Source organism: Maniola hyperantus, chromosome 15 (assembly GCF_902806685.2).
Source record: "Maniola hyperantus chromosome 15, iAphHyp1.2, whole genome shotgun sequence".
NCBI lineage: Eukaryota > Metazoa > Arthropoda > Insecta > Lepidoptera > Nymphalidae > Maniola > Maniola hyperantus.
The window spans coordinates 13,611,624-13,626,846 of record NC_048550.1 but is presented as its reverse complement, the minus strand read 5'-3'; the positions used below and the strand labels follow the sequence as shown (position 1 = coordinate 13,626,846).

At 42.7% G+C, this 15,223-nt stretch overlaps 1 protein-coding gene and 1 long non-coding RNA gene across 3 annotated transcripts in view; both read right to left on the bottom strand.

Annotated features, from left to right (window-relative positions):
* The window catches only part of Ubr3 (Ubr3 ubiquitin ligase), a 95,565-nt gene that overhangs the window by 4,693 nt on the left and 75,649 nt on the right, over positions 1 to 15,223 (bottom strand). For both annotated transcript variants that reach the window (XM_034976395.2, XM_069503594.1), the window contains 10 exons: positions 14,746 to 14,837; positions 13,613 to 13,757; positions 12,987 to 13,122; positions 12,154 to 12,394; positions 8,176 to 8,334; positions 6,351 to 6,662; positions 4,650 to 4,872; positions 3,229 to 3,480; positions 1,297 to 1,562; positions 73 to 318 (listed from right to left, as the gene is read on the bottom strand). In XM_034976395.2, coding sequence (XP_034832286.1) covers positions 73 to 318; positions 1,297 to 1,562; positions 3,229 to 3,480; positions 4,650 to 4,872; positions 6,351 to 6,662; positions 8,176 to 8,334; positions 12,154 to 12,394; positions 12,987 to 13,122; positions 13,613 to 13,757; positions 14,746 to 14,837 — 2,072 coding nt within the window. The remainder of the gene's footprint in view (positions 1 to 72; positions 319 to 1,296; positions 1,563 to 3,228; positions 3,481 to 4,649; positions 4,873 to 6,350; positions 6,663 to 8,175; positions 8,335 to 12,153; positions 12,395 to 12,986; positions 13,123 to 13,612; positions 13,758 to 14,745; positions 14,838 to 15,223) is intronic.
* On the bottom strand, positions 9,958 to 11,999 carry LOC138403308 (uncharacterized). The gene is made up of 2 exons (XR_011237592.1): positions 11,768 to 11,999; positions 9,958 to 10,277 (listed from the first exon to the last, which is right to left on the bottom strand). It is a non-coding gene; the product is annotated as an uncharacterized lncRNA (long non-coding RNA).

Genomic DNA, 15,223 nt, shown 5'->3' with positions numbered 1-15,223 from the left:
TACTGCAACGTTTTACGTAATCAGCCCGCCGATTTAATAAAATGCCTCTGCAAAGTATCAAGTATTACTCACCGCCAGTTGTCCCCCGGCGGACGCATTAGCTAGTTGTCTCGCCCAGGCTTTGGCCGCGTTAGCTGCGCCCGGCCACAGCGCGCTGTCCCCCGTCACGGTCGGCACATCATGTTCCACCAGCTCCAAGTATCGCAGTAAACTGGAGAACTCCTCCTGCTCCGTCCTGATCGGGGGCAGTTCCCCGCCGTATATGTGCTTTCTGAGTAACGCTGCGACGCGCAGGTAAGGGACGACTAGCTCTTGAACCTGCACACAAAAATTATATATTTTTTGGAGATCAATCTTGCACAGAAGCCGAAGAGCAATCAATGTACAGTACACGGCCGAATAAATCGGCCTTTAGAATGACATTTCGACTTCGTAGAGCGTTGTCTTTGTTACTCATACCTTTATGAGGATTTGTCGGTCTCAACGACAGGGACAGCGGACAGCTCGATGTACATTACTTTCGGCTGCGCACCGAAACAGCGATTTCTCTGAGCTTTTGCAATGCTTTGTCGCTTAATGATTGCGCTAGGATGGGGTAGATTAAAAGGGGATGATAAATTCAACAAAATACGTTTGAACTTCTATTTTTACGAAACCCCCACTCTAAGCGTTAACTATGGCAGAGAAAATCATCTGTTTGTTTTTTTTTTTTTTAAAGAATATTAGCCATGTTAAATGACTAATATTCCCTTTACCTCTCCAACTAAGCGTCAAGCTTGTGCTAGGAGTAGGTACGACAATAGTGCAACGGGCGGGGTTTGAACCGTCGACCTTTCGGTTTTCAGTCCACTCCTTTACCGGTTGAGCTATTGAGGCTGCTTGCTGCGCTTCTGGCAGAAACTAGTCATAGCTATAGTCCGAGATCGAAATGGCAATCGGGGTATGAGGCGGGGGGACGTCCCGCACATTCCCTCACCGATTGCCATCTCGACCTGTCACGTACTATAGTCTACTTTCTAACCATTTATTTCCTCAACGTCCAAGGTTTGAGCTGAACTGAATTACCTTCAGAGCATTCTGCCTTGCACAGGCGAACTCTTAAACTGAGATCTATAGAGCGCATTTTGACTTTAACGAGACAGATTTATGTGAGACATATAGCTCTGTCTCGTTTTAACTCTGTCTTAAGTCTAAGCTAAGTTAGAGTGCGCTCTATAGATCCCACCCTTAGGCAGTAACCTTGGGACGCGTACTGTATGTGAGCCCGAATACTGTCCTGAAAAAATAAATTCTCACCTCTAACTCCACATTATGCAGCACTGGCGCCTGATCAGCAGTACTGCTGGCGTCATCTTCTAATAAATGGTGCCCCGCGAGCGCAGTGAGCAGCAATTTCGCGGCCGCTACCAACCCGCCACTCTCAGTGTCATTGCTCTCCCAAGGCGAGTCGTCCGCTTGCTGCGCCTCTATGGCCGCGGGCAGTACCCCAGTGGCACACAATTGGTTGACTACCTGGTAGTACGTGAGTGCGTATAGCACGCGCACTATGCATGTGAAGTGTTCTGGAAACAATTGTTAGCTATTTATGAACAATCCTCACTTTTTAAAAAATTGCAAGATAGGCTTACGCTTGACGAAAATCATGTTTAGTAAAAAGCAATGATGAGGTCTAGGTTGGAAAGTGCTTGCCTAGACGGCTATCCACTCTTCTTGAAGGCATTAACATTAGGTATAGGTACTATACGCGACAGGTCGAGATAGCAATCTGAGTATAAGGCGGGGGGAGGTCCCGCACCCCCCCGCACGTCACCCGCGCTCGCCTGCACCGGGTTAGCGCGGCGTTCAATTCAATTCAATTTTATCTATTTGCTGATCCAGGTATACAAAACAGGTGTAAACATATTATAACACCCACGTCGATTGCCATCTCGACCTGTCGCTTACTATACATGGCACGTAATAAGACGCAACGGTTGTGTCTTGAAACTTCTACATAATATAGTGCAGACCAACACCGGGGTAACACGAACACCCCGCACCCTACCCGGATTAGGCTTCGCCTCGAGGCCCGCACCCCCGCTTGGCTTTCGGCCAACCGGAGAAAACCCTGTCGTCGTATCTATTGCTGATTGATTTCTTCGTACGAGTGAAGAGCACCATCTGCTTGCAATAGGCTACTTGACACTTTTTTTAAGTTGGTCTTAAATGGTTAATATTTGTCCTATTATATCAAAAAAATTAACACTATATTTTTTTGCGCCCTAAAAACCGTAAAACTTTAATTTAAAAATATATTTTTCTTAGACAGGTGAAAACACTGTCGGCCATGTTTGACCGATAGATTATCTGTGCTCTGACGTCATGCATTTGTAAACAACAGCATAACCTCCCAAAGTTTAATAAACATGACTTCTATACTAATTTACATGAAAAATATAGTAATTATCGTTATTGTATCATCCGAGAATGTAAAAAACGCATCGATAAAGACCACAGGAAAGTTGTGGATTAGAGTGCCCAGTGAAATAAATATACGTAACACGCAAAGACTTGCTTAAAGGGATCCTATATGACTAACGACTTCAACCCAAATTTATTTTTGCAAAGATTACTTTGTTGTAAGTCTTACTTAATAACTTATTCAATTTATAAAGAGAAAACGATATTTTTTTACGTTTACTATGACTTTTTAGAAATATATAAAAACTAGCTTATGCTCGTGACTTCGCCCGCGTGGACTTCATAAATTTCAAACCTCCATTTAACCCACTCAGGGCTGGAATTTCAAAAAATCCTTTCCTAGTGGATACCTTCATGTATCTAGGACCAGCTGTTTAGATGTTTAGGCTGTGCGTTGATATATAAGTTAGTCAGGACTCTAAATTTTATATATATATGGATACTACGTTAGTCCCCGCGTGACATAGGGATGACATTTCTTTGTTTACATATTTAATGACGTCACATCATGGCTGACAGCGTTTTCTGCGTTTCAAATAAAAATAAAAACTGTATTTTTTTTAAATTGGATTTATATATCCATCCTGCGTTTTTAATAATTGTTATTGATATATTTCGTTGTCTTAAGCAAAATACTATAATAAATAATCATTTATTGGACGAAATTAGATATGAGTCAAGTAGCCTATTGTAGCGACCGCCACAGTCACAAACGCGGCGAGTTTTCTCTAAAGTAAAAGGCAACGAAAACACTATATCGGCACTCACGCAAGTCCATGTGCGGCGGATGGGTACACCCCAGCAGTAGGAAGTGCATCAGCAACGCCGTGGGGTCTCGCAGCAGTAGCGGCACAGGCCGGGAGCCCCCCGCGGGGGACAACGCGGGTGACCCCGCGGGACCGGAGGGGGCTGCGGCGGCCACGGGCGGTATTAGGGCTCTCCATGTGCCCCCCGCGCCTAGCTGTACCCCCGCCGATGTTAAGGCTGCCGCGTGAGCACCGACTACCGCAATTAAGGGCACTGCGAACCAAAAACATAATAATAAGAGATGGGTTTTTTCTTTTTTGCTTCCTCGGTAATTTTTGGTACAGTTGTATGGCTGCATTGAGAAGTTTCCGTCCCCAGAAAATGAAGATCTGGTTGAGACAACGCATTTAAAATTATTGTTAGAGCTAGGTAACATTGATTTAATAAAATTTTACTGTGGATCTTCGGAGAGCAACAAACAGGCATCTCGAGGTTTAAGCTTTAATTCGCCATTGGCTTATGCTCGCGACTTCGTCCGCGTGGACTACACAAATTTCAAACCCCCATTTCACCCCCTTAGGGGATGAATTTTCAAACATCCTCTTTTAGCGGATGCCTACGTCATAATAGCTTGCTGCATGCCAAATTTCGGCCCAATACGTCCAGTAGTTTGAGCTGTGCGTTGATAGATCAGTCAGTCAGTTAGTCACCTTTTCCTTTTATATATTTAGATTTAAGCTGATTGAAATCGTCAACTATTACGTCCCGTACCTTAGCATCATTTACCGCAAAATTGTAGCTTTCATAGCACATAGAGATAGCCTGATAGAAAATAATAATAATAATAATAATAATATATTTATTTAAGAAAACATATTTACAGGTTATAACATATTGAGGTATAATCATAAACTCGAAGCTTGAGTTTTTCCGTATACCAAAGCCGTCAACATTAGGTATCTACACGTAACACATTTATCTAATTAAAAGCTAAATTGCATTATTACCACATTAAAAGGATTGCAATAAGACATTACATACACATACATGATACTGTACCCGTAGTACAAGATTTTACGTCTCACCAAACGAAACCAAATTCGAGAGTCGAAATACTTCCGCGTTACAGTAAAATGGACCTAAACAGCCTTGAATTGAAGTCAAATATTCAATGCCACTGATTTTAATTTCGCAATGTTTCCGCTTGGAGCGCTGGCTGTAGAAGTGTAGACAAACTTGAGCTTTAAAACAAGGCACTTAAGATCCAGTTTACTGTAACGCGGAAGTATTTCGACTCTCGAATTTGGTTTCGTTTGGTGAGACGTAAAATCTTGTACTACGGGTACAGGTTATCAGGAACACAATTGACTAAACAAGAATCGTAGAACTGCTGCCAACTGTAAAAAATCCTGAAAATCCGCAAAAAAGAAACTTGGACTCACCTATGCAGTCATCTCTGGGCTTGTACCGCGGCGTGGGTTGCTCCACCAGGGTGCCGCCCCTCTGCACCAGCTCGCACTCGAGGTTGGTCCTGACCAGCGACGCCATGAACGTGAAGATGGCGGCCGGGGAGGACCCGTAGCGCTGCTTGAGCTTGCCGCCCGCCATCGACGTCATCGCTTCCATCGCTTTGCCCGTCGCTTCTGACAGCCGAGTTGGAGCCGCCTGGAATGAAAGCGGTCTTTGAACGCGAATGCAAACCTAAATATGAATAAAAGAGCGTGGATTTGACCTGCAGCTCGTTCCAGCAACGCACAAGACTGCAAATACTATTTTATACATGGCATAATTTTGTACCTATATCAAATATTTGAAAAGAGCAACCGCCGAGTTTCTTGCTGGTTCTTCTCGGCAGGAAAGGCATTCCGAACCAGTGGTAGATGCATCCGACTATTCGTAAGCACTTGTAAAAGTTTATACGAATAAAAAAGATTTTCATTTTCATTTTCATTTTCAAAAATAGTAAATATCAAATTGGGAGAACCCTGAAAATTCAGAGTATTTGATTAGAAGATGAATTCAGGGTCACTCAATGCATTAAGGGTAGTGATTGTGTGTGAGGATGGACCACATGACCCTATCTCTCCCCCAACCTAAGCAGTTAGGGTGTCTTAAGGAGTACCCATAGAGCAGAAACAAAGAGGAGATGTTGTATTAAGATTTCCCTATGAAATATCGAGTGACATTTTGCGGGGTGAGGGGTTGTGGAACGCCGCCCACTTCTCAATTTTCCATCTGCGGGTTAGTAGCAAAACTACTCGCTTAGCGACCTAACATCGATATATTGATGTCACTACATAGTTCAGCTATCTCACACTAGATGTCAATAAGTGTAGAAACAATTTAATAATTACGTATAAAATTACTTACAAATGAAATGTGATACCATTCATAGCATCAGAACGTCTGTCTGAATAACTTTGACACGATAAAACACAACACTTCATCCTTTTGTTCTTAAAAACGCGAAAACACACCGATAATACGAGTCTCAATATATGTGAACCTGACGAACGCAGACAGCATACTAACTAAGGCCCCGCCCACAGTGATGACGTCAGGACCTAGTTGAAAATCACAGTGCACAGTTGCTTAGGCCAACTCCTCTTTGTTTCTGCTCTATGGGAGTACCCCATCAACAAAAACAAAAAGAACGTCGAAAGTGTAAAGGAACGCAGGTAGCAAGCACGCAGCAGCTCTCCTCCAGGATGCATCCAGATCTCACGGCGGGTTCATTGGGTAGAAATTGTACTTAACCTGTGGCCCTACCGCGGTTGTTTGACAGCTACAATGTCACGATCGCAATCATCTCTGATTGGTTAATGCTCGCTCACTATTGGCTACAATGCATTGTTGCAACAAGAATCGCACAGATTCAGCCAATCAGAACAATTGAGATTGTAATAATGATTGATGCAGGTTTTAGACAATCGCCCTACAGGCCCCTCCAAAAATTTAAATACGGAAATGAAATAATTGAAAAGATTTTCCCTCGTCTACGACGTCTAAGGGGCGCCGACACCCAATAGGAGCTGCGTAAGGCACCAGTGCATTTTGAGATCTTGGAGCTTCAATATGTGCTAAGGTTGGCCACCAGGAACTGGTACTGTCTAAAAATAATGACGTCACAGAAGGATACTCACCGGCGCCGGTTCCCGCTTCCTCTCTAGTACTTCCAACACCTGAGCAGCAAGAGCTTGATGCGTAGGCGGGACGGGTAGTATTGGGAACGCTGACCGCGGCGGAGGGGGGGCCAATGGTAACACCCCATTGGCCAGCTGCCGACACACGGGGCACAGGAACTCCCCGCGTTCCACGTGCAGGTTGTGAGGACGTTGCGGCGCGGCCAAGGAGCGCAGGTAGGAGCGCAGACAGTGCAAGTGCAGGTGGTGTCCGCAAGACTGCGCCGCCACGCCGCCCTCCCAGCCCACTGACACGGACAGCACCCACGACTCCTGCACATACGATACGACATGTGTCAAAGGTGTAATTCAGTCACGATCTCTTTACAATTGACTCCTGCACATACGATACGACATGTGTCAAAGGTGTAATTCAGTCACGATCTCTTTACAATTGACAGCTTCACATAAGCGAGTAATATTTCTTTTGTAGTGTTATTAAAATAATACATTTTTTTTTTTTTTTTTAGGCGCAAGTATGCCTCTCTTATAGAGAGTTACATTTTTGTGCCGTTTGCCGTGGAGACCCTGGGGCCATGGAGTCTTAGTGCTAAAAATTTTTTACGAGACATTTCACCGCGATTAATAGCCTCAACTGGTGACAGAAGGGCTGGCTCATTTTTTGCGCAACGGATCAGCCTGGCTGTCCAGCGCGGAAATGCAGCCAGTATTCTTGGCACCATTCCACGCGGTCATGATTTATATAGTAATTAGATAAGGCTAGCTTTAAGTTTTATTGTATTAAAAAAATAATACATTGTAACTAATGAATTCTTCATTAGTTAGAAGTAATACATTTTCATATCATCTTTGGTCTGTTGTGAAACAGATATATGAACAGACGATCTCACTGAGAACACGAGTAGCTCAATATCATAATCATCATCATCAACCGATAGACGTCCACAGCTGGACATAGGTCTCTTGTAGGGACTTCCACACGCCACGTGGTCTTGCGCCGCCTGAATCCAGCGGCTCCCTGCGACTCGTCTGATGTCGTCCATCCACCTAGTGGGAGGTCTACCAACGCTGCGTTTTCCGGTGCGAGGTTGCCATTCCAGCACCTTGGAACCCCAACGTCTATCGGTTTTACGAATTATGTGTAGTGGAGCCAAGTGCCCTGCACGTATTGTTGAGGGATTTCTCGGCGTCCAATAAAATAGTGAACTGTATTACACGTTATATTTTCATTATTTAAGAGAACAATTATTATTTACACAGTCGTCTGACATGGTCACTTTGTAGTCGTGTCTGAAAGTAAATGTGTGGTCCGCTAGTCGTACGCGGTCGTGTAACACGCGAGCCGTTGCCGACGCGCGACCTTCTCATCGCGGCCGGATAACCGCGGCTATCCTGAACAATGTGCGAGGTCGCCATTCCAGCACCTTAGCACCCCAACGTCTATCGGTTTTACGAACTACGTGCCCTGTCCATTGCCACTTCAGCTTCGCAACCTGTAGCTCAATATGTTCTATGGCAATCCTTGTAAAAAGTTTTTATCTAGGAGCGAACGCACAAGACTGCAAATACTATTTTATACATGGCATAATTTTGTACCTATATCAAATATTTGAAAAGAGCAACCGCCGAGTTTCTTGCTGGTTCTTCTCGGCAGGAAAGGCATTCCGAACCAGTGGTAGATGCATCCGACTATTCGTAAGCACTTGTAAAAGTTTATACGAATAAAAAAGATTTTCATTCATTTCATTCATTCATTCATTCATTCATTCATTCATTGAAACAAAAAAGCACATCCCTAGTGTATAGCCCATGTCCCAGGTGTTACCTGATCAAAGTACTGGTCCAAGTCGTCGTGCAGGCGGTAGTGATGCGCGGCGGCCGTGGCGCCCTGCTGCGACGCGAGCCGCGTCCTCTCGGACTCCGACAGCGCGAGGTGAGCCACGCCGCTGCCCTTGCGTCTCCTGTGCCCCAGCACTGACGTCGACTGAGGATGACACAACTCAGTATTGCCACGTGGAACTTTCAAGCTCGTTTCTCACATAACATTAACACTCTTATTAATAAACATAGACTAGAGCGGTATTAACTTTATTCCAAGTTGTAAGTCTGCAGTAGCTACATTTCGTATTAATAAACATAGAGTAAGGAGGAAGTAAAATAATGCGACTCTACTCTCGGTGTAAAATTTACTCCTCGGTGCCACATGGTTTAACGACTGACTAAGCATAATCTACGCACTAAGTATGCATATTTTGACTATCAGCCATAGCGTTTATGTTTGTTGTGTATGATAATAATCAATAAAATGATTTTTGATTAATGATATTTGTGTTTTCATATCATAAGTTTGTAACGCAAATTAGAAATGTACTTACCTACAAGATCAATTCAGATTATTTCATTGATAATATAAAGTGAAACTGAAGCGTTTTCTGAGTAATTAATTACCATCAATACTTCCAAATTCCCAAACAAAAATGGCGGTGCAAGTTATCAGCTGTGAAGTCAATGTCAACAAAAAACAAACTGTCACAGTTATAGGTCCGCTGGTCTATATCGTCTGTCACTGTCACACGTGCACGCTGTCATTCTGAAGTAAGGCTGGCATTGTTAAATCGGGCTTATTCCATGTTTATTAATAAGATTGTTAAAACGAAGCTAATACTACGTTGGTCCTGGAAGTAACTAGTCCAAGTGTAGCTTAGGATAATGCTTGAAGTAAGCATTTTTTATTAATAAGGGTGTAAGTGCCCAAATATAAAGCACATTCCACCATTGACGGTCACACTATGAGATATAATATTCATTTGCACAAATTGAAAAAGTAGGTAGGCGAAGTTGGAACCAGCTATTTTAAAAACCATACATTGACAAATCATTTAATTCATCAGAGCCTCAATAGCTCAACCGGTATAGGAGTGGACTGAAAACCGAAAGGTCGACGGTTCAAACCCTGCCCGTTGCACTATTGTCGTACCTACTCCTAGCACAAGCCTGACGCTTAATTGGAGAGGAAAGGGGAATATTAGTCATTTAAAAAATGGCTAATATTCTTAAAAAAAAAAAAAAAAAATATAAATATTTTTAAAGTATGTTTTTGAGTAAACACCATATACCGCTACAACTTGGGGTTATTCAAGGGGCGGACCAACAAATTCCTAAAAGGCCGGCAACGCATCGGCGGTTCCTCTGGTGCTGCAAATGTTCATGGACGGCGGTAATCATTTAACATCAGGTGACCCGCCTGCTCGTTATCTCCATTAAAAAAAAATATTTTTAGAAGTTGGAAATCAAAAATATAATTTTATTTCATGATGCATAAAAAATCGTTCTAATGGCAACACTCATCAAGGCAATAATGTAATACCATAGAGTATAGGAAAATTCATGGATAATATAGAGTAGAATAAATTGTCATAATTTGTCAATTGTCATGTGACTTTTACTAAGAATAATTTTTTTTTTTCTCCCAACTTACACTAGCGGCACGCTATGATGGCCGGTTTGACACATTACAATAGTGATGTGGAATGTCAATTTATTCTCGAACAAAAAACAATTAAGTTTTGTTTTTGTACCTGATTAAATAGGTTTAATAAAACAAAAATGTATATGTTTATTTAATTTATTTGAACGAACTGAATATTTGAACGAAAATGAATATACATACTTTATATGCACACAAGAAACATATGAATACAAAAGATACCGAAAAAGGTGCCACAAAAGGCCATAATTAATCAGATTCGTCCATACTACTATTTTCACTGTCGTCACTGCTATCATCACATACATTAATAATTATATGTTCGTTTTCTATAATATTATCTATTTTCACATCTCTTTCATAATCTTCCCTTATTAATTTAACAGTTCTATTCACAACCTTTTCCCAGTCTCCTTTAGTCACATGTTCACAAGCTTCTTCTAATAATTTTAGCATTTTTTTTGTGGTAAATGGGGGTTCTGTATTGTGTCTTGCAGCATATCCCTTAATTTGAGCCCACACCAACTCAATCGCATTATACTCACAATGGTAAGGCGGTAACCGTATAACTCTGTGCCCATGTTCTAATGCTATTTCGTCAATGACGTATCGGATCTTGGTTGGTTTGTTTTCTTTTAAAAGACGTACTAATTCCGCTTTTAACATATTCATGTTTGCATCTACGCCATTTTTACGAAGCCATGCGACGATATCAGCTTTCTTTTGGGATTGGGCAGGTGGCTTGTCAATTTGCATCGAGTGGTATGGGGCGTTGTCCATAATTATAATAGATGGTTCAGGGAGGCTACACAACATTGAGGTAAACCATTCAGTAAACTTTTCTCCATTCATGTCTTCATGATAGTCTCCAGTGGTTTTTGACGCAAAAGCCATGAGAGAACCTTCGACAAACCCGTTGATGGTTCCGGCGTGACAAATTATAAGTCGCGATCCTTTTCCTACAGGAACTTTGGAAGTAGATGCTGCTGTGTCATCGTTCCAAGAACGGCCTACAGTATGGTTAGCATTAAGCCATGTTTCATCCAAGAACACAACATTTTGCCAATTTTTGATTTCTTTCACTTGCCGTAAAAAAGTATACCTTGCCATCGCTATATCAAATCTTTCCATCAATATTTTGCGTTTGTTACATTTTTTGTATCGAAATCCAATGGTCTTCAAAATCTTCGTTAAAGAACTTTCCCCACCGAAGAATAATCCAGCTTCCTTCAGTGAATGCACCAACTTTTTTCTTGTTGGATACTCCTTCTGTAAATAGTAGCCGTAAACATGTCTTCGGATAGCATCGGCATCAAAGCTATCGATGCCTACGACTGGTTTTGCTCGTTTTCTCTTTTTTGGTGTGTGAAGTTTATTTTCTTCTGTGCCAGTCTCGCCATATTTTTTTTAGTTATCCGTCTAACAGTTCGTTGTCCAATATTAAGCGCATCAGCTACGCGTTCAACCACTGACGTTATAGGTAAAATTGGCCCTCCATTTTGAGCTTCACGATCGAAATAGTTACGAAGGCGTATTAGGAACTCACGTGTCTGACTATTTAGAACAGTTCTCTGCGTACGTTCGGTCATATCGACGAAATCCACAACAAAGGGCTTGAACAGAGTCCAAATTAACGAGCAAGGGTCAACAGTAATGCAGTATCAATATTTGAAATCCAAAGCCAGGTCAAAACTATATCACAATCGCATTGCACTGACAGTTTATACTTTTCGAAGCAACGTCAATTCGAAACTGCTTTGTTTTGCATTGAGCATTGACGCGAGTTTGCCGGAGGTAGTAGTTGTGCTAGCCAGCGATCCTATGTGACGATCGTATTAGATTCCATTTTTAAAAATTTATTGATATTTTTTTGCGATTTCAGAGGTTTGTCCACATAGTGAAAATTGTTCATATTCACAAGTACATTCACCCCTTAAATGGTGCAAACTGATTTTTCTACACTTGTATACATTTAAGAAATCAATTTAATAAATAAATTTTGAGTCCTAAACCTAAAACTACATTCGATAAAATTTATGAATCTCTGCACATCACTATCGTCAATAAAGTAATACAATTATTTCCTTCAAAGTCGTTATCAATTAATACGGAACTTCATGAGCGGACAAACGTCAAACCGGCCATCATAGCGTGCCGCTAGTTTAGTTTGATAGACTTTGTTAACCTTTTTTGTTAGTCTGGCAAGTAGAAAAAGTATCAAAAGTTTGATTCCTGAATGTGAGCCTGAAGTCTGGGTCTGAAACTACTTGGGAGCTCACCATCCTCCTTTTCAAGGCTACAAGGAACAGCACATACCTGCAGCAGTACAACAAGGCCAATAGGGTCTTGTGCCGTTGTGGGGGTGGTGGTGTTGCAGATGACACAGTCGTAGTCTCTCTCCACGACCTCCTCCTCCTCGTCCCACTCCATGGCGCCGTCGCCGACCTCCATGGCCATGGCGGACATGAACTGCTGTTGTCTTCGTGCGAATTCGCGCATTAGTTGCTGTTGTCTGTCTCGCGCTCTTCGCGAGCGTTCTTCTTTCTCTCGTCGTTCTCTGTGATCATGATGAAGAACATTCAAATTAAGAGCGGGTTTGTGGGTGAATGTGAGCGTGTGTGTGGGTGAATGTGAGCGTGTGTGTGTGCGTAAATGTGAGCGAGTGTGTGGGTGAATGTGAGCCTATGTGTGGGTGAATGTGAGCTTGTGTGTGGGTAAATGTGAGCGTGTGTGAATGAATGTGAACGGATGTGTAAATGAATGTGAGTGGATGTGTGGGTGAATATGAGCGGATGTGTGGGTGAATGTGAGCGTGTGTGGGTGAATGTGAGCGGGTGTGTGGGTGAACGTGTGCGCTTGTATGAATGAATGTGTGGGTGAATGTGAGCGTGTGAGTAAATGAATGTGAGCGAATGTGTGGGTGAATACGAGCGGATGTGTGTGTGAATGTGAGCGTGTGTGGGTGAATGTGAGCGGGAATGTGGGTGAACGTGAGCGCTTGTATGAATGAATGTGTGGGTGAATATAAGCGGATGTGTGGGTGAATATAAGCGGATGTGTGGGTGAATGTGAGCGGATGTGTGGGTGAATATGAGCGGCTGTGTGGGTGACTATGACGTGTGAGGGTGAATGAGAGTCTGTATCCTCACCTGGCTCGCTGTTCGGCCTGCCGCTCGCGCTGGTGCGGCCACAACGTCCTGCGCACGTTCTGTATGGAGGACGCGCAGCGAGCGTCTTGCGCTGACAGCTTGTGTAGTAGCCCTCCGATGAAATGCGGACCGTCGCCTGTACGACAAAACATAACATTTGGGCCGCGCTTACAGTGCATGCGTTTTCGTGCGAGCATATACGAGAATGCACGAACGATGTCGATCATTTAACTACTACGCGAACACTCATACTGGATGCGAGTTAGTCGTACGTACGATTAACTTGCATCTAGTGTGAGCCCTCCCATAGTGCTTGGATCAGCGGGTGATTACGAATCTCGCCACAGGCGTAAATCTCGCGATCGTTGCTGTCAAACGTCACACGTAACAGCGGCTACAGAGCAGACAGCAATCGAGCTTTAGTTCACCCTCTATCGGACAATCTGTCGCATTGCTACTGCTGTCGCGTTGCTGTCGCTACTGCAACGTTTTACGCAATCAGCCCGCGGGATTGCCCTACCGTTTCGTACGTGTTGTATATCATGTACAAACACCCCCCAGAGCAATTAGCATCAAACTCAGCGATATTTGGACAAAGGACAGTTTGCAGTCTTCTTGTATGTTACCAATAGGTTCCTCCGAAGTGGGCGCCGGCTCCTCCAACGCGAAGGAGTCAAGTCTTCCGGACATTTGCGAGTGCAGCTTCAACAGCAGCGATATGATCGACTCGTTCACTGGAATGTTCTCATCCGTCTGCGTGTGTACTTGAACCTGGATAAAGTTAACAAACTATTTGTTACACTGTCGCCGATAATGGGGCCGATTCTCTTGTACATAATCTCTAAACTAAACTAAATTAACAGGTCTAAATCTAGTGCTATCCTTTTCCGCAAGCAACATTATGAAAGGGATAGCAATAGATTTAGACGTGCCATTTTAGTTTAGTTTAGAGATTGTGTTCAACGGAATTAGCCACACTGTTGTCTTTCTCTAAACTAAATTTAGAGTATCTGCATCTATTTCTTTTTAATATTAAGTTTTTAACCTTTAAGTGGCATGTCACACAGAACAAGACTGTATTATTTATTTTTTAAGTGCATTGAAAATGTGAACTTGCTGTTGGTGTACCGAAATTTAAAAATAAAATATTGCTTAAACGGGACGGAACATGAATTTTACATTTGAACTCTAAATTTTAGTTGGCGCTACACAGTAGGCTCGCGACTGGCAGCTAAAGTCGCACGGTTTGACGGCTCTAAATGAAATTTAAAACTGTCAAACTGTGTCTATCCTTTTCATATTACATTAGCAAGAAGAGGATGCGAATACTCTAAAATTTAGGTGTGCTCAGAATCAGTACCACTGCCTTTTATTTATTTATTTTATACTTTAATGCACACAACACAAAGTAAACATTGAAAAAACATACAAGAATCTTAATCTAATAGCTGTAGCATGCAAAGGCGGCCTTATCGCTAAAGCGATTTATATTAGGTATTGCGTAAAAAAATTAGTTCTTAGGCGCCATTTTAACTTTATGTCAAATGTACGATTTTAGTCTTTATTTTAAAGATGAACCGTACTTTTGACATGACAGTTGACCCATGGCGCATGAGAAGTCATTTTGTACGGCCTATATATCCTTTTCCTTTGTACTCGCCCGCACCGGGTTAGCGCGGAGGCTGTGCGGGTGTGCGGGGCGTAGCCACCCCGATCGCCATCTCGTCCTGTCGCGTACTGTATTAGAGGTTCGACATACCTGTGTGTCGGTGGAGGGCTGGGGGGCGGGCAGCGCGGGGCGGGGCGGGGACTCCTCGTGGATGGTCAGACGCCACTCCGGTTCGTCTATCTCTGTGGACAACATTTGATTTTGAAACAAATCATTTCTTAGCGGATGCCTAACGTCATATTAGCTATCTGCATACCAAATTTCAACCCGATCCGTCCAGTAGTTTGAGCTGTGCGTTAATAGATCAGTCAGTCAGACAGTCAGTTTTTCCTTTTATATATTGAAACTAGATGGTTGCCGCGAGTTCGTCCGCACGGGTTTAGGTTTTTTAAAAATCCGTGGGAACTCTTTGATTTTTCCGGGATGAAAAGTAGCCTATGTATGTATGTATGTATGTATGTATGTATGTATGTATGTAACACAAATGACAGGTTACAAAAAGAAATCTTAATAAGTAGGTACAAAAAGGCGGTCTTATCGCTAAATAGCGATCTCTTCCAGACAACCT